The following is a 22,207-nucleotide window of genomic DNA, read 5'->3' as shown; positions in this document are numbered from 1 at the left end:
TGGAAATCTGAGGGCACTGAAGCAGGAGTGGAGCCACTTAGGAGCCTACAGGCAGGCCCTTAGAGCCAATCTTCCCCTGTGAATGGAGTCAGAGGAAAGGGGGAGCCGGAATCGCTTCCCCCTGAATCTGTAGTGCTACGACTGTCCACCAGGTGGGGTTCCAGGGCAGAGAGAGAATTGAGATGACCCAGCGCTAGAGGCAGAGACAGAGTTTAAATCTCCGCCGGCCCTTCAACCTCGGAAGCGCTCGCACCGGGAGGGAGAGCACAGATGCTCTCCCCTTAGACACTCACATACATTCTCTTCCGGTGAACTCTAAAGCAGAACTCGTATTGGGTGCAGGGGACGCGTTAAAAGGGGAGTCGAGTTTCACTTACACACACATCATCCTAACTGAAGGTTAGGTCTTCTGCTCTGGGAGTGCCAGAGTGAACGACGGAGAAAGGGGGCCGGGGGAACAGGACGCGCTGGAGAGGGCTAACCAGGCACGGGCTAGACCGTGTCGGGGTTGGCACGCACAGCTCCATGTATCACAGACAGCAGGAGGAGAGACCAGATGACAGACGTATGCACGATGCACAGACACACATTCAGCACCAGAGAGAACACACAAACGCGCAGACACGCCACGCAGCTCCACAGACGTCGGGCCGACCCGGGACACGCGCGCGCACAGATGCGGCCCTGGGCCACACGCACACCTCGCACAGGCGCGCGCGTCGGGCCCTCAGCGGCCGGCTGGGAGAAGGTGGCCGCTCTCACCTGGCATGTGTATTTATTAATACTAATTTGTCAATGAATGTTTGTACCCTACTCCTCCCGCCTCCGGGTGCCGGGGCCGCCGCATTGGTCCTCTTCGCGGGACATTCACCGGGGTTCCTCTGACGCTGCGGGGCGAGGAGGGGGCGGAGGGGACTACGAAGTGAGGGAGTCTCGAGGTGTCCGAGGGGAAGGCTGCAGCGCCAGCTGCCCGGGACGCGGACGGGGAGAGGGGCACAGCGGGTCCTGTAGGGTAAGAGACGTATGGAAGGGGGCGAAGGGACCTTGGCCTCCAAGGTCTGAGGATGTCGGGATCCAAGATGGGGACTCCCCGCTAGAAGGAATTGGGAGTGACAGATGAGAGGACTGAGGGGTTCCGGGAGACAGGAGCCGGCGGGGTCCCGCGGGATAGGAGCTGGAGATCCTAAGCACAGGTTCAGGGGCTTTTGGCGCCCCTCAGTCGAGAAGCGGCCCGCCCGAGACCTCAGCTGCTGGGGCGACAGCCCACGCAGGACTGCCTGGGGGGCGAGAAGGGGGCCGGGGGCCCGGGAGGGGGGAAAGAGGGAGGGAAGTAGCCTCGCAGCCAAGCGGGCACCATGCGAGCGCTCACCGTGTGTGTGTGTGTGTGTGTGTGCGCGCGCGCGTGTGTCTGTGCGTGTGTCTCATCTCGTCCGTCTGTAGGTGCCGGGCTCAGCGAGACGCCGGCGAGAAGGAAGAGGAGGCGAGAGGTGAACTGAGTTTGATCCTGCGGCGGCTACAAGTGGGTCCGCGGCGGGCGGCGGGCTGCGGGCGGCCGGGGCGGGGCAGGAGGCCGGCGGGCGCTCACACGCTCCGGCCGCCGGCCTCTCACCACGCCTCCGGCTTCGAGAGCGCGGCGGGGGGGTGGTGGGGAGGGTTGGGGGGGTGGGGGTGGCGGTGGGAGGGGGGGGCCCTGGCGGAGCGCCCACGGCGCAGCCTCCCGCCTCTATATAAACACACGCATCGCCTGGCTCTCAGAGGCACAAATTCACATTGAGGGAAGCTTTTAAAACCATCAGCCCTGAAATCCTGCCTCCGGCTTTTCCCCCGTCTTTCATTCCTTTTGCCTTCCTTTCTTTTTCCCCCTTTCTTTCCCCAGCAGCAACTCCAGAGCCGAGAGACCGCGTCCCGGGACTGACTGCCTTTTCTTAATTGATACAATAGCCCAGCTCGGGTTTTCACCTCCTCCCCCAACCCCACCCCGCCTCACCCCTCCCGCCCGCCGCCGCAGCCGCCGCCGCCGCCGCCGCCCCAGCGCCCGCCCGGGGCTCTGTCGCCGGCTGCGTCCCGTCCGGCCCGCGGGCCGCCGGCTCCGCACCCGCGTCCGCCTCGCCGCCTCGCCCGCCGCGCCCGCCTCGGGGGTGCAGCGCCGGCTCCGGGGCTCCGGCGCGCCGCCCGGGGCAGCCCAGAGGCGCTGAGCTCGGCCTCTCCACTCGCCTCAGCCGGGGAGCCTTCCCCCTCGCGCCCAAAGTTTCTGGGTTCGTTGGAATTTGGGGATTCCGGAGTTTTTCCTTTTTTTTTAAACCTAGGAATTTGAGGGGAAAACTTTTGACAAATCCATCGCACTTTCTCTCCGCTAGCTCTCTGTCCCCCTTCTTCTTCTTTTTTTTTTTTTTCCCAAACAGGGGAAGGGGCTTACGAGACTCCCGCTGGACAAAGTTTTCCCCAAGTTTTCCGAGTGTGATGGTTGCGGGGAGAGCTAACCCACCAGCTTGATTCACGACTTCGTCTCGCCACCCCTCGAGCAACCTTCTAAGCCCGCTATAAGGGAACAAACAAACAAACAAACAAACAAAGTTACACTCCGAGTCGCCTCGTGTCTCCTCTCTCTCTTCTTTTAGGCGATTTCCCACCCCCCTCTGCTCTCCCCTCACAACCTCCACTTCCCTTCCCTCGGCCCCTTGCTCCTTCTCTGTTTCGGCTGGAGGTGCCAGGACCCCCGGCCGAAGCCTCCCCTCCCCCGCCGCTCGCGTCCCTTCTCGTCTGGCCCTCCCCTCCCCCGCCGAGGCCCGCACAGCCAATCCCCCGAGCGGCCGCCAACATGCTCTTTGAAGGCTTGGAGCTGGTGTCGGCGCTGGCCACCCTCGCCGCGTGCCTGGTGTCGGTGACGCTGCTGCTGGCCGTGTCGCAGCAGCTGTGGCAGCTGCGCTGGGCTGCCACCCGCGACAAGAGCTGCAAGTTGCCCATCCCTAAGGGCTCCATGGGCTTCCCGCTCATCGGAGAGACCGGCCACTGGCTGCTACAGGTAAGGGCGCACTCACTCCGTTGCTCTCCAGGTTCCGCTAGCGGCGAGCACCGGGCGGATGGAGCCGCGGGCCGGCCAGGGGGCGCCGGGAGCCTGAAGGCACCAGTCCCCGCCCCGCCCCTTCCCTCCTCTCCGCCTGAGCCACCCGGGCTTCCCCGGCCCGCCTGCGGCGTGGTTCTGAGCCCGCTGGCGGCGGGTGCGTAGGTTCTAGGGGGTGGTAAGAGAGGTTTCTGGATCCCAGAGGGCTCCCAAGACCGACTTTTTCTAGCCGCGGGCTACTCAGCAGGGGTGCATCTAGCGTCCCGGGGGCTTCCCGAGCCGCGCGAGTCGGAGGGGGCGTCCCGTCTGGAGCCGCTTACGCCTCTCCTTCGCGCTCCCGTCTCAGTCGCCGTCGACTTCCCGGTCTTTGTCGGTGTACCTGGGACCCGAAAACTGAGTCAGAGAAAGAAAGAGTGGGCCAGTGGCAGCCGGGATTGCCGCTTTAAGGCCCGGGCTATGTTCCCGCTGCGTCCCGTATTGGCCACGCCAGCTACTACTGCCCCGGTCCACGGTTCGAGAAAGGGTGTGCGTTTCGTGGTGGGGGAAGAAGGAGGTAACCCAAGGAAAATGAGAAGCCTGAGACCCGAGGTTTCTCGACTTTCGGAGAAGAGGGTCTATTTACTTACTGGGTGGGGACAGTTTAGCAGGGGAGAGGAACTTGGGAGAGGTGTGTGAGATCCATAGAGAGCGTTTGTGTTTGTTGTTAGACGCCGCACAAACCATACTGCCCGCGATAATGGGGGTGGGCCCGTCGGGGACCAGACCCAGGTAGGTAATGGGGAAATTGATCTGGAATTAACCTCCTCAAGCGCTAGACAATCGCTTTTGCAACGTGTTAAATAGCAAGTTTTTCTTTGGGATGGGGGTCCTCTGGGTGTGTTGCGTGCGCGTGTGCACGCGGGTTTGTCTGGCAGATGCTGATGAGAATTCGCAGAAGGATGGCTGTACTGAAACAGACAGCCCAGGCCCAGGATAGCTGAGGCGGGAGGTGAAGGCAGAGACCTGTGGGTTTAGAAGTGCGAAAGCTTGGCTTGAAATTAACAGACGCGTGCAATCCGCGCGTGCACACACAGACACCCAGCGCAGCCCCGCCCCGCCCGGAGCCAACTGACAGCAGAGCTGGGGCGGGAGGGGCACGCGAGGTTCCTCTGCCCAGTGGTCTTCCCATGTCCCGGAATCAAACTCATCTCTTTGGGGTTCGTGCAGCAAGGTGGGGTTATTTCAACCAGTGAGACCTACATACCCCGCCCCCACCGCCGTGAAGAAATCCCCAGAGCCTCTCCCATGCCAACACACTTAAAGGGTTAACTGCAGCGGTGGTCTAGGCTTTTGGCCGAGAATTTAGGAAATAAAATAATTCACAGGGGCGTCGGCCCCTGCCTTGTTATAGCCAATCTGCCGAATTCGCGCTCTGTCACCGCCCCCCCCTTTCCTTACCCCCCTCCCCCGGCCACCAACGTCCCCCTGACCTTTTCTCCGAATCCCACAAGGGCCTCTGGGGCTCCGCGTCCAACTCGCACGTAAGATGGGGAGGGGGAAGCAGGCCTATGCCTCCCCACCCGTCCGCCCCCGGGGGGCCCTTGACCCTCCCGGCGGGCGGGTAATGAGAGATGCGTGTAGAGGAGCAGTGAAGGGGTTAATGGGAACCCTCTGAATCTCAGCTTTATTTTTTCGGAGTCATTTATCAGATTTTACTGGGGGACCTCCAAGGGCTCTCCGTTTCCACCGTGCGCCATCTAAACAGAGCTCAGGGCTAAAAATACAACATTTTTGTATAAATTGGACTCGCGGCCCGAGCGGCCGCCCCTATGAAAGTCCTCTTTGTGAAGACCGTGGAAACGGCGGACAAATAACCCTTTATTAATACCACAAAAAACGCACTTTAATTATAGTTAGGCAGATCAGAGGCGGGGGGGTGGTGCGGCGGGAGAAAGGCGGCGGCGACCTCGGAAAATTCACAACCCAACTTTTGTGTCGAAAGAAAAGAAAAACAGAGGAAACGCAGCAGAGGAGCGAAGGAGAGTCAGACGGAGTGAGAGAGACCGGTACCTCAGGCAGAGCGAGGGAGCCCCGCTCCTCACCCCCCTTTTGTCGCACCTCCACCCTCGCCTTGATTTCTCTTAAAGGGGTAGACGCCGCCTAGAACCGCCGCAGAGTGGCGGGAGTTCTCCCCCAACCCGCCAACCTGGAGGCGCGGGCGCTCCGGGTTCGCTCCCTGTCGCGCGCCCGGGCCGGAGGCACATGTGGAAAAGTGATTAGGGCTCCGGGTTCTGCAGAGTCACTTTTCGGCGGGGCTGGGGTGTGTACACATCTAACTGGCGAATACTTTTCCGCCGAAGAAAGCAAAGTGAGGAGGGGGACCAACCGGGGAAAAGAGGAAGCCGAGGGTCCCTTCGGGGGGTGCGTGACCCCGCAGGTCTGGAGCCCGCATCCGCACGTCTGCTGGCGGGCAGGCGGGACGGCCTGACAGGTGGCGCCCCTCCCCTTTTTCACCGGGTTGCAGCCGCGGCCGGAGAAGGGTTAATGCGGGGTTGGGTGGCGAGCAACGACGTCAAAGGTGAGCGGGACGCCCCTGCCCCCGCCCCTCGGAGGTCCCCTCGGTTTCCGGTACCCTCGCGGGGCCAGCACAGCCAGCTCCTCCGAGCGTCGGGCCCGGGCCGGGGCCTGTCTCTGCTCCGCTCGCGCCGCCGCCGGGGATCCGGTTACCTGTGACGGCCGCCCAGCCCCGCCCCGCCCCGCCCCGCGGGAAGCGCCTTCCTCTGCGCTCGCGTTCCAAACTCCAAGGCGGCGACGGAAGTCCTGCTCAGTTATTTCGGAGCAAATTGCATTCGGAAAATCGCGGCGCTGGGCCCGTGACTCTACCCTGCAGAGCTCTCAGAGGGCCGCTGGGTCCCTTCGAGGCCCACACCCGCGAACGGAGGAAACCCCAACCCCCATCTGTAGTGATTGCCTCGGGGCACCGACCGCTCGCCGCTATAAATAATCTTTGGCCTGCGGCCACCCCGCGGGGTCTCGCCAGCCCGTGGCCGCGAGCCTGGAAATATTTATTCCGAGAGTCTCCCGAGCGCGAGGCGAGGGAGGGGGGAGGCAGAGGCTCTAGTTTAGGGTCTCGCGGTCCGTGATACCTTTTCCCTCCCGCAAGTCATTACTAAAAAACCTCCCGCGGGGTGCCCTGGGCCTCTCGCCCCCTTGCAATATTTATTATTCTCTAGGCCCCACTTCCCAGTTCTCGTGCATGCTATGAAAAATAAAACCTACGTGCGTGCGTGCGTATGTGTGTGAGTGGGGTAGGGGAGGGGAGGGAACTGGTGCCCGAAGTGGGGTCCTCCGCCCCTCCCCCGCGGGCCCTCGAGGCTGGGCCTCCTGGACGTCCCATCTGGCGCCGTGGGCCCTGAGAAAGTTCTTGCGTGGCCCCTGCAGGGTTCTGGCTTCCAGTCGTCGCGGAGGGAGAAGTATGGCAACGTGTTCAAGACGCACTTGCTCGGGCGGCCGCTAATCCGTGTGACGGGCGCGGAGAATGTACGCAAGATTCTCATGGGCGAGCACCACCTTGTGAGCACCGAGTGGCCACGTAGCACACGCATGCTGCTGGGCCCGAACACGGTGTCCAACTCCATCGGCGATATCCACCGGAACAAGCGCAAGGTAAGAGCCCCGCACCCGCGCTCTGATCCTCCTCTCGCGTGCACCCCCTCGGAGGAAGGAGTTCTTGGCGCCCCGGGGACGTCCCCACCAGAATCCGCGCCCATATTTGCACACCATGCTGGAGAATCCCGAAGCTCCCTGCCTAGACAGCTGCGACCCCAGATCCAGGGCCTTCACGCTTTTGCGGGTCTGCCCTTCTGCTGACCCACCGCACCGTGCGCACTACCAGGCCCAAAGGGAGGGTCATTGGGAGTTGGTTTGGACAACTTGAACACGCGGCGATAGGGGCGTCCAAAGCCTGTCCTCGTCGTGCTCCACAAACCTGGACAAAAAGAGAGGGCGGACGGTGGCCAGCGCTTCTCCTTATCGCCCCTTGGAATCCCGAAGACTGGAAACGGCTCATTCTAAAATCACACCTACCCTCCCCTGCTGCAGGTTGCTTTAAGGGCGCCGCAAGCAGGCGCGGGCGGCTGGGGCACCTTGTGGCAGCGGTTGCTGGGCCTTGCCTGGGAGGGGCGAGGTGAAATTTGGGCCACCACGCTCGGATCTGGGCCGAGGGGGAAGTACGAGGGGTGGGATAACAGCTGAGGGGGCGGCGGGGGATCAAAGCGCACCTACCCCCCTCCCATAAAGAGGAAGAGAAAGTGGGTGTTTATCCTGTGGATTTCCCTAGCGCCTGGAAGAGGCGAGGAGGAGGCGAGCCAGAGCGCACGGAGCAAGCTTCCCCGCCCCCTCCCCGGGCTGCGCCGCCGCCGCGGCTCGGAGCGCGGGCGGCACGTGCTGTTTGAACTGCAGTAACCCGAAAGCTGAGCCGCCGGCGGGCGGGGCGCCGGCCCGCCGGCTTAAAGCGGCCGCGACGGGGGGAGGCGGCGCTGCACGACCTCCCCTCCCTTCATTTTTTCCATTGGGTCAGAGGACTCACCAGGTTTGAAACCTAGAGGAAAGGAAGAGGCAGCCTGTGATCTCCGGGAAGAGTGGCAGAGCCCGGGAGACGGGAGAGGGCCACGGGGGGCAGCCCCCTCTGCCGGAAGTCTGTGTGTGAACGGAGGAGTTCATCCCGTAGAATGCGATGTCTTCCGAACTGCCCGCGAAGAGTAGTTCTTCGTAACAGACAAAAGGAGGCAAAATCAGAGGGGACTGGTCTGCACATACTCACCCCCTGGCCCTTTAAAGCACGCATTTCTGGGGCTGGGAAACGGGCTTCTGAAGTAGTCTCTCCAGCTGCTTCACTGGAGCAGGAAGCGGCTAACAGAGTCCGGGAGCAGATGGGGAGGGTTCTCGGGAGTGGCGGGGAGGGGGCTGCCAAACACTTCTATTTTTCTTGTGGTGTAACTCCACCAAAAGTTTATTTTAAAGAGTTAGGAGAGAGCCTGAGACTCAGAAACCCAGCTCCAAAGAATGTGGCTTAGTAAAGCCATTTTTGTCCTCCTCTCACAGAAGAGGACCCTGAGGCTTAGAGAGGTTGAGGGACTTGAAACAGGTCAGTTCAGTTCAGTTCAGTCGCTCAGTCGTGTCCGACTCTTTGCGACCCCATGGACTGCATGCAGCAGGCCAGGCTTCCCTGTCCATCACCAGCTCTCAAAGGTCGGGAAACAGGTCGGGAAGGAGGAAAAGGCAGGGCAGGGCCTGCAACACTGGCGTCTCGGGGAAGAGCGTTTCTAAGCCACCGAGGAGAGCCTGCTCAGCCCTGCCCACCCAGGGCTGCCAGAAGCTGAGGGTGGAGACAGAGGTGGGGGGGCGGTGCTGGGAGGAAGAAAGCTTGGTCAGGACCTGAGTGTGAGACCCTGGGGATGTGGAAGGTTTGCGAGGAGGCTCTTGCCTGGCAGTTCCATTCACCCTCTGCCTGACTTGGCTGTAGGCCTTCAGGTGGGGCAGGGCCCTCCTGGAAAGCCCCCAAGGGTTTGGCTTTCTGTGGTCCATTTGGAAGGAGGGCGGGAGGGCGGGGGAGGGGGGACACAATGAATGCTGCTGGAGGAATACTCAGTGAAGGAAGCCTGAGGGACAGGGTGAAGTGGTTGGACTTGGGAGAGGCCAGAAAGCTGGACCACAGAGGAGGCATAGAGAGTGTCCCTCTTCTGGCACCCTTGCCTTCTAGCTCCTTGGGGGTCGGGAACAGCCAGAGACCAGCTCATCCTGACAGAGACTTGGGGGCCCTCTGTGTGTACTGGTGGTGGTCTTGTTATGTGGCATGTGCGTGTCTTATGTTAAAAAGACAGATGAAAAGGTCCTTCTCCCCCAAATCATTAATTAGTGTTCCGTCAGCTTAAGTTTACTGAGTTAAATAGCAGGGCTTGGGCTAGAAACAAACATAGAAGCTAGGTATACAAACATAAAGGCAAGGTCCTTGCCCTTGAAAAGTGGATTCTAGCTGGAGGGATGAGAAGAGAATACTCAGGGGCACACATGTTGGTCCTGGAGAGAATGCCCTGTTTGCTGGACCCAGTGCCTGGTAGACCCAATTTGGCCAGGATTGGGGCTGCCCTGTGCCACTCCTACTGCCTTATCCAGCCCACACTGTAAGCAGGGACCCTAGCCTGCTTAGGTTAGGATGTACTCGCAGGAAGTGGGGCCCAGGTGTAGTGAGGCCCTGCTGGTGGGGAATTAGGAGCGTCACTATTTCCACTGGGGCTGGTACCCCACCCCTTCTCTGGGAGGTCTGACCAGATGTGCTGGGAAGGGGTTCCTCACAGTCATCGCTGAAGTCCAGGTGTTTGTCCAGGCTGCCCTGGTGGTCTAGGGCCCAGAGAGGTAGGGTTGCCAGGGAGAACACCTTGCCCAGTCTAACAGAATCCTCTCTCGACTCCAGGCCAGTGTCCTCATAGCCACCACCTCAGATTCTGTCCCCCTCCTTTGTTATGCCTCCCCTACCTGGGGCCTGGGGTGTCTCTGATTTTTGGGGGAGGGACTGCATCTCTCTATGTGTGCAGAGAGGCTGGGTTGCCCTGGAAGAGTGCATGGAGAGAAGTAGAGAAGATCAGAGGAGGGTTACCAGAGACACAGAGGAGGGGGACGGGGAGTTGTCATGGGTCCTCCTGGAAGCATCCAGTGCCCAACCCCACACACCAGGATCAGACATTTCCTCTTTTCCTTTGGAGCTAGGGCCTGGCTTCTTTACACCAAAGAGCCAGCATCTTCAGGGCATTTCAGGCAGTGGCCCTGAGATTCTGCCAGAGAACTTGCAGTGCATCCCCGGGATGAACTTAGCTTTGGAACTCTGGACTGGAGAGACCCTAGGAGTGATCTTCTTGCCCCTCCTACTCTGACCCCTGGCTCAGGGACGTCTGTGCCCATGACTGAGATAGGGGAACAGCTTCTCAGGTTTTGGGGGTAGGAATTAAGAAGCTCTGCCCGCCCACCTATGGCTCCTCACTGACTTGGCCTTTTGGCCCCCTGGGTGGGGATGGAGCTCAGGCTCAGGCTTATTGTAGTCCTCTCAGAAATCCTGTATATGCTGGTATTTGTGTCAGGATAGAGAGACCAGGAGGTGCTTAGGCAGGAGGGCAGAGCCAAGAGGGCCCACTGTTGCGGGATGCTGAGGGAGGCCAGCTCAGACCGGCTCCAGGGGGCCTCTGAACCAATGCACAGCCTCTGGCTCCAAAGTCATATCCATCAGGCTCGGCTCAGGGCAGAAGTTTCCACCTGGGTTGAATGAGAAGGCGGTGAATGGCCAGGCAGCCCTGCTCCTGGGAGCTGCCCCCGCTTCCCCCACCTCTGGCATAAGCTCAGAGCCTTTGTTCCGCCAGCGGAGGTCCTTCACCAAAAGTTACTGTAGCATCAGGGGCTTCTGAGGGGGCGGTTGACAGGAGCGGATGTCTCTGAAGGTCAGCGGGGGAGGGTGTCCACGGCGGGCCGCCAGGGCGCCTGGGAGTGGTCTCCTCCCTCTGTGTACCCTTTTGTCGGGCAGGGGCAAGTGGTGTGGGGGCTGTCCTCTCCTTTCCCTCTACCTCCTGTGTCCTTCTCCCAGGGTGGGATGGACCCAAGACTGTGATGCTGAGGTGTGTGCTCATTCTCCCAGCCTTGGGAGACAGTTGTGGCCTTGGCTGGCAGCAGGGAGGCTTGGCTGGGGTCTGCTCTGGCCCTGAGCCCTCTATGCCGGTTGTTGTATCTGTTCCAGGTTCCCCAGGCTGAAGGGCAGAGGTTGGGGTTGTGCCTCCAGGGGCTGACAAAGTCTGAGAGTAAACCAGAGTAGCCAAAACAGCTGGCTTTACCCTTAGAATAATCTTGGGCCCTTGAAGAGCATGTCCTTCAGGCTCATAGATACATTGGAGTCCCCAGGACTGCTAGAGGCTGGCTCCGTGGGTTTGGAGTGATGGGAGGCTGGGTGTTCAGGGACCCTGAGGAATGTGGCCAGTCATGCCCGGGACTGTGACCTTCTGAGGCTCTTCCTGCTTTGGGCCTCAGCTTTCCAAGGGGGGTTGTCTCTGGCTGGAGGAGGGGTAGAAGGGTCTGGGAAGACTTTCTCAGACCTGCTGTGGCCCAGCAGGGATGTACCAAGTGCTGCCCTCCCCTCACCCACTGGGTGCTTTTGTTGTGTGTGGAAGAGTTAGGGGAGATGGTCAGAGCTGGACTCAGACAGGGGACAGACACTCTGTTCCCACAGATGCTGAGGACCCAGAAGGGGCACGCACAAGTTGGGCGGAGGGTGTCTGGCCAGCACCTCCCCATTAGAGGGTCTGAGTGGGGCCTGACTCAGGAGGCAGCCAGGGTGAAGTGGAGGTCCAGTGGAAATGCCAGGCAGCGAAGGAGTGACGTCCTCTCCTGTCCCCCCCCTTACTTGAGTATAAAGTACACACCTTGGCGTCACCCCTGTGCTGTGCGGACAGCTGCCTCGGCGGCTGCCCGCCCTCTGTTATTCTTTCCACTCCGCAGGCTGCGGCTCCGGTGGCTTGGCGGGGTGGCCTGCCCGGGCCCCCACCCTCCCGGGCAGCCGCTTCCATTCCTCCCAGTCTGAGTCACTGGCCCGGGGAGTGGGTCCCCTCTCCGGCTCTTCCAGCTTCTGAGGCTGCCCATCTTTCTCTTCATCCATCCAGCTGTGAAGGGGAAGTTATCTGGCTGAGTGGGTCAGCATGGGGCTATGGGGGCCTGCTGAGCTACTCCCCTCCAAGGGTGAGACGTGGGGAGGGGGGCCTCAGGGTGTGAGGGAGACATTTGCAGAAACAATCACAGGGAATTTGAGCCTTGACAAGCCCCCTGGTGGTTACCCCAGCCCCCGCTGTGGAATCCACTTTTATTCCAGGGAGAGAAAGAACCAGTGATGGGGGTTCTTGAGCCAACTGCATTGATGGGAAAGCTCGCGTAGAGGTGGGGGGAGGGTTTCCAAGCACATTGTCCTTCAAGACCAGAGCCCATCCTGCTCGAGTGTCTGTGCCTGAAGTTCCCAGGTCTCCCGCGCCCTGCCCTCCCAGCACTGACCCCGATGGGGCGTTCCCTACCTGCTGCTCTCTCTGCCAGGCTCTGCAGAGCCCGGCTGGTTCCCGGTGACCTTTGTCCAGCATTCTTGGCTCACTTGTGGGAATTCCCAGGGAAGCCCCAGAGGGAAACAAAGCATCCCTGGCTCCTGCTGCAACTGCGGTCAGGTCATGGGCTCTGGGGCCACGGGACACCCTTCCCCTCTTCACCCAGAGCTGCTCTGCCGGCGCCTTCCCCAGTGCCCGAGTGCTGACCTTACCCGCCCCCATGAGCCCCGGCCTCCCTCTGCCCTGGCCAGCACCTCCGCCTCCTCCTGGGCTTTGTGGTGGGCGGTGGTTTCTGGGCTGCCCCAGCTTTGGGAAGCGCCTGCGTTGTTAACCCTGGGCACAGTCCCAGGGATGAGGCCCTGGAGTTTCCCGGCGCCTGGGAGGCCCCGATGCCTGTGGAACAGCTGAGCAGGAGGCAAGAGTGTGGTCTTAATGACCATGGAGCAAAGCCCCTTGAGCTTGGAGTGCCCGCAACCTGCCTTTGCTCCACTTCTCATTTGGGTAGTTTTTCCACCTCAGGGGGCCTCTAAGGAGAATCATGGGACTGCCAGGAGGAAAGGGACTCCTGGATGGGTCAAGATAAGGACCCTGGTTGGGGCTGCAATTCTTTCAGAAGCCCCACCTCAAAGAGCCTGCAGATTCAGACATCCTGGGGTCATTTAAGCTTCTGCCCTTGCTCAGGGCCCCTTCCCACTTGGATGTCAGGTGTGGATCCCCTCCTCTGGAATAGCTCTGCTCAGTCCCAGGCCCCTTGGGTCTTTCCTGTTGTCCATGGCTCCCAAGGCTTGAGTAGGAGCAATTCAGCCAGCTATCACTAGAGGGCGCAGGGAATGTAACCTTTGGGACAGGGCAGGGCTTGTCCCTGGGTCCTGTCTGGCCACTCCTCGGGGTGCAGTGGGGTCCCTCAGAGCTCCCCATTTGGTAGCCCTGGAATGACCTCTCCTGAGCCACTGTAGCCCATACAGAGTGTGTGAGTAGGGGCCCAGCAGGCAATTATACCATGTGATTATACCAGATTCTGGGCTTTGAAGGGATAGTGTCTACTTAGGGACACGTGGATATTGGTGTTTATGTGATTTTTACATTAAAAGGAACTCAGAGATCACCTGGTTCAGCCTCACCAGTTTACAGATGAGGACACTGTGAGGCCGGGAGGTGATTTGGCCATGATCCTACAGTGAGTTGGTGGATGATCTGGGATTAAAACTCAGGTTTCCGGATGCCAGGTCTGCCTTTTCCTACCACCCACTGCATGGACAGAGGAGCCTGTCAAGCTACAGTCCACAGGATTGCAAGAGTCGGACACGACTTAGCAACTAAACCACCACTACCACTGCATCTTAGGAGCCTAGCCGGCTTTGACTTTGGCTGATCCTCATCAGCGTGGGCCTGTGCTTGCTTCCCCCTCCCCCTTCACATGCCCACTTTTGTGCCCAGGTCTTCTGTGTGCTGAGGGCCCTGGCCAGTCCCTGCTCCCTTTCCTTCAGGGTAGTGCCCTTGACTCTGCTCTGGACTGGCTGGCTCTGACCAGGCATGCTCCCCCCAATGTCCCTGCCTGCCCTACCTCCAGCCTCCCCACAGAGGCCTGGCAGCCACAGAATTATCATCCTGTGTCCCTCGTGAGCCTGCTCGGCTCCCATGGACCACTTTCTGTGCGCTCTTTGCTATTTTATAAGGGCCCCTCGTCAGCTGGTTGTGTTATGGGGCAGTGCCCTGCTCCTACCCATAAAACTCTTGGACCAGGAGTGGAACCTGGAATCCTAAGAACACCAGGGTTAGAGAGGGGTGCTGAGGTAGAGAGCACGCTGGAGGGAGGTGGCCCTGGAAATTCCCCGGGCCCCCACAGCTGAGCAAGGTGTGAGTGACCTGGCCAGGCCTGGGCTGCCCCTGGCCACCTCCCCTCATCCTTCTACATTCAGCTGTCCCTTAGTAGCAGGAGCAGCCCCAAACAGTGCTGGTTTTTCTGCCCCTCACCGGCCTCCTTCCCTCCCTCCCTCCCTTTGCCCACCGGGAATTTCGGAATGAAAGTGCTATTGTGAACGTCTGGCTGGGCCACTGAAGGGCCAGCACTGTTATTTCTGCAAACCAGCCCTCCCATTAGCCATGCAGGGCCGAGGCCAGGAAAATGTTACCTTTTCCTTCTTGAGCTGACTGCAGGGGAAATTCTCACATTTACAGTTTGTGCGGTGGTTGTGTTTGGGGGCAGGAGGGGAGGGCGGGCGCGTGTGTGTGGTTTGCGTGGGGCTGATTGGGGGTGGCTAGAGGGATATTTGTCTCCTTCCTCTGCTCTGCCTCTCCCCTCTCTGCCTTTCCTGATGACCTTTTCCTCGGCATTGGTGGGGGCACCCCTTCTTTCTGTCTCCAGAGGTTGGGGCTAGAGGTTGTTGGTTGCCAGTGAGACCCACAGGCCATCAGTAGATTAGCTCACATCTTACCCTCTCCTCTACACCTTGGGCAGCAACGTGAAACCGTGCACAGGGGCATCTGGGTGAGGAGGGGCAGGGGGGCTAAAGACTTCTTTGCTCAGGAATTGGGAGGACAGAAAGCAAGGGAGGTGGGAGCAGAGACTCACTGGCTGCTTAAAATGAACTGGGAAGATGCAGGGAATTAAAAGACCTTCTGTTTGGCTTTCTGATCTTTTGAAGTGAAAAACCTTACCTCCATCCCCCTGCCTCCAGACCTGGTTACAGTGAAGATTTCTGGATGGCACAGTAACAGACTCCCTAGGATCTCCACCCAATAGGTGTTTCTCAGGGAGTGAGAGCAACCTTGGGTCTCAGGAAGTTCTGCTTGCAGTCTAGCCTTAGACTCTCTTGTTCTCCCATCAGTAGAATAAAAGAGCCACCTCCTGCTTTCCACCTCTTCCTTGTCCAGTCCACTCACCTGTGTTCTGTTCCTGCTGGGCACATCTGTGCTGTGGCCTGGGCATTAGGGAATGGCCCCTGCAGTGGAGGGGCAGCCTCCCTTCCAGCCCTGCCCAGCCCCCTCTTGTGTTGCCCCTCATGCTGGTATGGCCACATGGCTTGCAGACCTGTTGGCAGCTGGACTGCTGGGTCTCCAGGCTTTGCCATTGTTTGGAGCACATGCTTTTCTGGGGCTTCAGTAAGGAATGACAGCTCAGGTCACCCTGTGAGTGATGTTGAATGTCCCAACTCTGTGAACTGTTTTAATCCCATCCTTCCCCTGCCTTCCCTTCAAGACATGGGCAGTGGGAGGAGGGCTCAGAATGGAGAAGCCAGCAGAGGGACTGTAACTGGAGATGGGAAGGCTTGCGCCTAGTCAGGGTAAGGACCTGGAGTTTCCCCGATCTCGGTCATGGGAACTGTGCTTCGGTTGGGCAGGCCCGAGTCCATCTGACCAGTTCACTCCTCTGCAGGTCTTCTCTAAGATCTTCAGCCACGAGGCCCTGGAGAGCTACCTGCCCAAGATCCAGCTGGTGATCCAGGACACGCTGCGTGCCTGGAGCAGCCACCCCGAGGCCATCAACGTGTACCAGGAGGCTCAGAAGCTCACCTTCCGTATGGCCATCCGTGTGCTGCTGGGCTTCAGCATCCCCGAGGAGGACCTGGGGCACCTCTTCGAGGTCTACCAGCAGTTTGTGGAGAACGTCTTCTCCCTGCCCGTCGACTTGCCCTTTAGTGGCTACCGGCGGGTGAGCACCCAGGGCCAGGGAGGAGAGGAGATGGGCATCTGTGAGCCCTTCTCAGGGAGGGGCAGCTGAGCGCTAAGATGGTCACTGGTCACATTGGCACAGAGGGGTTCAGTGGGAGGGCACGGTGGACACTTCACTTGGGGTCTCTGCTGCTTAGATGGAAAATTCTCAGAGGATTCCCCACCATACCTTGCCAGACCTTGGGAGGAGGCCCTCGGTGACCCTACCCTTCCCCTTGGGTAACCAGACGGCCTCCTCCCTGCCTCAGGGCATTCAGGCAAGACAGACCCTACAGAAGGGCCTGGAAAAGGCAATCCGGGAGAAGTTGCAATGCACGCAGGGCAAGGACTACTCGGACGCGCTGGACATCCTCATCGAGAGCAGCAAGGAGCACGGGAAGGAGATGACCATGCAGGAGCTGAAGGTGGGGCACCCCCACCCCCGGCCCAGGCAGCGGAGTGCCCGAACTCCACCCTGGGACCGCATGTGCACCCACGTGAATGGGGCCGTCCCTTCCCTCCCCACGACTTGCTGTGCACACAGTCCTGGTGATGAGCTGGTCCCCACAGCAGCTGGGCCCATGATCTCCATCCCACCACAATTCTCTCTACCATTTTGGAAAAGATGCTGAAAATTGGCTCCTAGAAATCCCAAACAGATGTGGCGTCGGGGCATTGTCAATCCCCTCATCTGCTCCTCACCGCCAGCCCTCTCTCCGTCCAGTATTCACTATTTCAGTGCATTTCATGGTCACAGTAGCCTTAGGAGCTCACCTAGGGAAATAAGGCCCAGAAGGAGAAGCCACCTGCTGGAGGGTGGCCTCAGCCCTTGGGGAGGAGCAACCTTTTCAAGTGGGAGGCACAGCCTGCCTGGCACTGGCCAAATCCAGCTGGGCTGCCGGCCCCGAGACTGTCCTCACTGGACTCCAAGATAGGCTTCCTGCCTACCCTTTCTTGAGGCGGATGTTCAACCTGAGGAGGGAGCATTTGTTCATCCTCACTTAGACTTTGCTGCCCACATGCTTCCAGGTGCCCATAGACACTTACCACCGACTGCTCCATCCCTGTCTCTGCTTCCCCGTATCCTAGCTCCAGTTTTTTTTTTGTTTTGTTTTGTTTTTAAATCTCTGATGAGCCAGGAAGGAGCTCAAAAGACTTTCCCATTTCATAAGAAGTTTTGTGATTTGTAGGTAGTGCCATGGCAAGTAAGGGACATATTTGTTCACTCTGCTCTCTGGGCTCAGCATCCACATTTGTAAAATGCAGGGCTTGGAATGAGACGGCTTGGGAAGGCCTTTCCATGGGGCACCATTGCTCCCCAGAGGGCCCTGGAGGGGCTCTAAGTCATCAGGGGGCCACCTCGCCTCAGCCTTCTCACTGCCGGTCCCATCCCAGATCCTCCTGCCTCCTTAACCGCTCAGCGCTCCTAACCACCTACCACCTCCCTCCTTCTCCTGAGGAGGGAGGAAGAGCTGGGGCTGCCAGTCTGGAGGCCCAGCTGGAGACCCTGCACCACACTCTACTGGCCCGAACAGTGCCTGCTCCTTGGGATTTGCTTTTTCCTGTGAGCTCACTGCACTGGTGAGGGCCAATGGCCAGCCCTGGAATCCAGCAGTGAGTGGGAAGCAGCCGTGCCCCAGGGGACTTTAAGGCTATTGCCTCTGTCTAGCCAGGGGACTGGACCTGTGTCCTCTGTGCCCGACATGCCCCAGCAATGTGCGGCTCAGAGGAAGCACCAGGGCTCAGATAGATGGCCCCAGGGTTGGGGGGACATGGGTAGAGAGGGGCTGCCGCCAGGCTGAACCCAAGTCGCAAGCGGTGCCTCCTCTCCACTGCTGCAGGACGGGACCCTGGAGCTCATCTTTGCTGCCTACGCCACCACCGCCAGCGCCAGCACCTCGCTCATCATGCAGCTGCTGAAGCACCCAGCCGTGCTGGAGAAGCTGCGGGAGGAGCTGCGGGCCAAGGGCCTCCTGCACAGCGGCGGCTGCCCCTGCGAGGGCACGCTGCGCCTTGACACGCTCAGTGGGCTGCACTACCTGGACTGCGTCATCAAGGAGGTCATGCGCCTGTTCACGCCAGTCTCCGGCGGCTACCGCACGGTGCTGCAGACCTTCGAGCTCGACGTGAGACTCCTATGGGCTGTGGGGTGGGCTGATGGGAAAGATCAGCTCCCCATGGGGTACCTCAGTCTAAGTCTCATGGGGAGACAATGCTGACTTTCAGGGAGCTTTCAGGCTGGTGGGAGGGTCCTTGCCCCAAATGCTGGGTCAGATGCAGCCCCCCTGGGTGACCTGTGAAGCTGTCTGGAGACATCTATAAATAGGTGGACTGACATGCCCAAAGGAGAGCCTAGCCAGGCCCCCGGAACCACAGTGGGAACATCTAGGTGGGGGCTGGCAGGCAGAAGGTTCTGGGTCCTCTGAGACCCCCTCTGGTCTCACCACCCCATCCCATCCCTTCCCCTGCCTTGCCTCCAGGGTTTTCAGATCCCCAAAGGCTGGAGTGTCATGTACAGCATCCGGGACACACATGACACGGCGCCCGTGTTCAAGGACGTGAACGTCTTCGACCCTGATCGCTTCGGTCAGGCACGGAGCGAGGACAAGGATGGCCGCTTCCATTACCTCCCTTTCGGCGGTGGTGTCCGGACCTGCCTGGGCAAGCACCTGGCCAAGCTCTTCCTGAAGGTGCTGGCAGTGGAGCTGGCCAGCACCAGCCGCTTCGAGCTGGCCACCCGGACCTTCCCCCGCATCACCTTGGTCCCTGTCCTGCACCCTGTGGATGGCCTCAGCGTCAAGTTCTTTGGCCTGGACTCCAACCAGAACAAGATCCTGCCAGAGACCGAGGCCATGCTGAGCGCCACGGTCTAAGGCACCAGGCCTCAGGGTGGGAGCAATGGAAGGGTAGAAACCTGTGTGCGGGTGGGGCTGGAGCCCGGGGAAGGGGGAGGGCCCCCCAGGCCTTGCTCTCCCCTGCTCCCCTACCTGGCAAACCTGCCCTAAGTCAAAAGGGGCCCATCCTCCAGGGTTGGGCCCTCCCCCTGCTTCTCTCTCCTCTCTCTGGTTCCCAACAGCTTAGTCCCTCGGGAAAGGGCCTGCCCCCGGCCCCGCATGCCCGTCATGGTGTTAAACTTCGGCTGTGCTGCAGCCTTTGCTTGTGATGTTCTGAACTGGTCTCTCCCCTCCCTTTTCTTCTGGACTCTTTTAGTTTGAGGTCAGGTGGTTGACATGGGGAGGGAGAAAAGAGCTGCCTCCTTTGGGCCTCTCTTCAGCACTCCCCCCCCCCCCCGCTTCGGCTCAGACCGGCGAGTCCGGTGTGGCCACCAGTGCCCGCGGGGAACAGCATTGTGGGTAATAGAACATCAGTCACCCTTGGCAGAGCGGGGATGGGTTGTAACCAGCCTGGAGGCCCACCCCTTGCCATTTGGGACATTTGAAGTTACCTATTGCTGCTACTTTTTCTCTCTTCTGACCTTGGGGCAAAGGAGCCCCAGGCTCTGTCCCTGGTGGCCCTGGGCACGCGCACTGACACCCCCACCTTCCCACCAGGCGGCTCAGAGCCCACCCTGCTCCCTGTACACCCATGCCCAAGGCCCTCTGCCCGTGGGCTGACCCCTGCACCCCATCCCCCATATTTATTCACTGATATAACCGACTCTTGGTGTTACTGGGACTGGAACAAGCATTCTGCCGTCCCCTGGCTTCCATCCCAGCTGTCCCAGGCAGGACTCCTGCAAGTGACCCAGCCCTCAGCCCCTGCCCCCGTCGGCCGAAGGTCGAGCAGCTCCCCCAGGCACCAGACCTTCTGTGGGTTCAACCTCAGAGCCTCACTCCCGGGGTGAAATCCAGTGGGTCTGCCTTTGTCCCTGGGGGAGATGGGGAAATGGCCCACTGCCTCCCTGCCCGCTCTGTCGGAAACCTCGAGCACAGGGACTTTGGAGGCTGCTGCCGTCTCCCACTCGGTCACTGTTCACCGCGGTGCCCCCCACTCTGGCTAGTGAGTATGGAGAAGGATACGGGTTCTTTCTTCTGACGGGGAGCCAGGGCCTCCGTCATCCCTCCCTTGACCCTCTCCCTTTGCCCTTTGTCCTTGGAAAGGTGTCCTTGAAGTCCCTTCCCACCTCTATGCCACTGTCTGCTTAGCCCAGCTCAGGGGTGTGGGGACCAGATGAAAGCCAGGGAAGGTGAGAGCAGAAGGCAGCCCTCCCTCCGCCGGTGCCGGCTTGAGGTGGCTGTGGGGAGCGCTGCAGCGAGAGCTGAGGAGGAGGGTACGTGCGACTTGTCAAGCGATTTGGTTGAAAATGAGCGGTCAGGGGTTGGAGGAGGAATAGCTCCTGCCACTGGCATTTTGAGTGTTGGCAATTAGGGATGCCTCCCGGGATGGTTTTGGGCCTCTGGTGAGTCTCTCAGTGATTTTGTCTATTTTCAGATTTTTCTTTGCTTTTCATGTTTCTCTGTTGGCTTTTGATGTTATAAAAGCAATGAATCCTCTTTAGGAGAAAATAAAAAACACACAGAAGAATAATGCGGGACACCAATCCCCTCAGTGGGCTCTCCGCAGCAGTGACTCAGTGGCTTCCCAGTGGTGTTCAGTGGGCAGGTGGCACTCCACTCCTGCCTCCACTCACACCAACCTTGTGCTGGGCTTCACGGGAATGGTTTGTGCCCACGGACTGTTCTGTGACACCCGTTCTCAAGTATTTCATTCGGTTCCTACCTTTTCATCATTTAAAAAGCCAGTGCAACACAGACATTATTGACAAAACTTGACTTTAAAAAAATAGTAGTATTCTCAATTTCCCCCCACCCCATTCTGAAAAACAGGCAAGAAAAAAAAAAGTGTAAGGACACATCAAAACTTGCAAAACAGCCGCATGGTGCACCAGAATTTGTCCCCTACAAAAAGCCCAGTCTCTGGAAGGTCCATGCTCCTCTACGCTGACCCATCTTACCCTGAACCAATTGTTTTTTGACTGCTATTTAGGATTGCAGTAAGTGCAGATTCAGACAGGAAGCCCGCTGGGCCTGGCCCTGGCAAGGGGCAGGGAGCTGGAGGGCTGTGGGAAGCTTCAATGGCCTTCAGTTTTGGCGACCAGCCTGGGAGGGGCAGAGAAGGCAAGACAGAGGATCCCTGTGAGGGAGGGAAGAAGGATTACTTACCCCACTGGGTGTCAAAGGGGTTAAGAAGAGAACTGAAGAAAGCTCTTGACTGGCTGACAGGAGGGTTTCAATGTCGAGACTCATCCATCTCTCCTCTTTACATCCATCCGTGTCTGTGTGCTTGTAGGTTTTATAGTGGTAGCATTAGATGGGTGATGTGTTCTCACTTACCATTCCTACTATTGTAACTTGACATTAAAGAGACAGAACCCCACAAAGCTCTTCACGCCATGGGCTTGCAGATTGAAGCACTTTCAATGTTGGGCGCTGGCATTTGCGTTCTGGGTACCATCTTTACTCTGCCCAGATCGCTCTAATTTTATACACAAAACGTGTTTTTTCATAAATGTTATAATTTTGTGTCTGTCTTTATAAACTATTATAAGTACTATTTTTGTTATAATTCAAAATAGATATTTAGTATAAAGTTTTTGCTGTTAAATATTTGTTATTTAGTAAAATATGAATTGTTTCCTCTATTGTAAACATGGTTCAAAATATTAATATGTTTTTATCACAGTTGTTTTAATATTGAAAAAAAGCACTTGTGTATTTTGTTTTGATATGAACCTGGTGCCGTGTGAGTGTTTTTGCTGTCATGTGGTTTTACTCTGTATATAATATTCCATGTTGCATATTAAAAAATGTTGTGCATTTTGTGACTTTGGAAATATTCAATGTGGCTCTTTTATAGGCTTCCATAATAAACCGTGAAGACTCACCCTTGTTTGGCTCTCTGGTCTCTGCTTTCTCAGCTCCCTGAAAGGGTCCTCCTGGCCACCACAGTCCCTTCAACAACTCCCAGTCCCACCTACTTCTCAGGGAGGAAGGTCTTCTCCTCAGGGTTGGTCCTGAAAGGCCAACCCCCCTGCCACCAATTCCCTGTGTGAAGGCACAGAGAGGTCTGTGGCTGTGTCCTGGGGAGTGGAGAGTGTACTTGGATCATCACTGGCCCCAGAAGCCTGATGTGGGATGGAATGACTGGGAGCTGAGTCCTGGCCACGTGGCTGGGCCAGGTGTCTTGGCAACCAGAGTGCTGCAGAGTCCACCTTGTTTACATGAGTGAGGACAGGGATGTTCACAGCCACACGACAAATAGGAGAGCAGAACTCAGTTCTGACTTCCAGTCTCACACCCCATGAGGCACTTCTCAGGGCTATTTCATGGGTGTCGCAGGAACTCAACTGATTCTGGGATCAAATCAGTTTGTGAAAGGGCTTAAACAGAGTCAG

The 22,207-nt window shown here is 58.7% G+C and overlaps 1 protein-coding gene and 1 long non-coding RNA gene across 7 annotated transcripts; one reads left to right on the top strand and one right to left on the bottom strand.

The window, feature by feature from the left end:
* Nucleotides 1–202: 202 nt before the first annotated feature.
* Nucleotides 203–21,696, top strand: CYP26B1 (cytochrome P450 family 26 subfamily B member 1). 6 transcript variants are annotated; one of them, XM_081482986.1, is made up of 8 exons: nucleotides 203–308; nucleotides 1,441–1,519; nucleotides 2,403–3,022; nucleotides 6,482–6,706; nucleotides 15,539–15,814; nucleotides 16,083–16,238; nucleotides 17,655–17,939; nucleotides 18,294–21,696. In XM_081482986.1, exons 3-8 carry the CDS (start codon nucleotides 2,819–2,821, stop codon nucleotides 18,684–18,686), a joined length of 1,539 nt encoding a protein of 512 aa, XP_081339112.1. In that variant the 5' UTR covers nucleotides 203–308; nucleotides 1,441–1,519; nucleotides 2,403–2,818; the 3' UTR covers nucleotides 18,687–21,696. The 6 variants fall into 6 exon arrangements, with proteins under 6 accessions (XP_081339112.1, XP_081339111.1, XP_081339114.1 ...); XM_081482985.1 differs by lacking the exons at nucleotides 203–308; nucleotides 1,441–1,519 and having other exon boundaries at nucleotides 1,754–3,022; XM_081482990.1 differs by lacking the exons at nucleotides 203–308; nucleotides 1,441–1,519; nucleotides 2,403–3,022 and adding an exon at nucleotides 4,534–4,581.
* Nucleotides 8,022–12,337, bottom strand: LOC145503484 (uncharacterized). Its single transcript, XR_014051500.1, has 3 exons — nucleotides 12,139–12,337; nucleotides 11,500–11,736; nucleotides 8,022–10,345 (listed from the first exon to the last, which is right to left on the bottom strand). It is a non-coding gene; the product is annotated as an uncharacterized LOC145503484 (long non-coding RNA).
* Nucleotides 21,697–22,207: the final 511 nt, after the last annotated feature.

Source organism: Giraffa tippelskirchi, chromosome 4 (genome assembly GCF_054371585.1).
Source record: "Giraffa tippelskirchi isolate mGirTip1 chromosome 4, T2T-mGirTip1v1.2.pri, whole genome shotgun sequence".
Taxonomy (NCBI): Eukaryota; Metazoa; Chordata; class Mammalia; order Artiodactyla; family Giraffidae; genus Giraffa; species Giraffa tippelskirchi.
The sequence above is the reverse complement of the archived record's forward strand: the minus strand, read 5'-3'. Positions and strand labels throughout refer to the sequence as shown.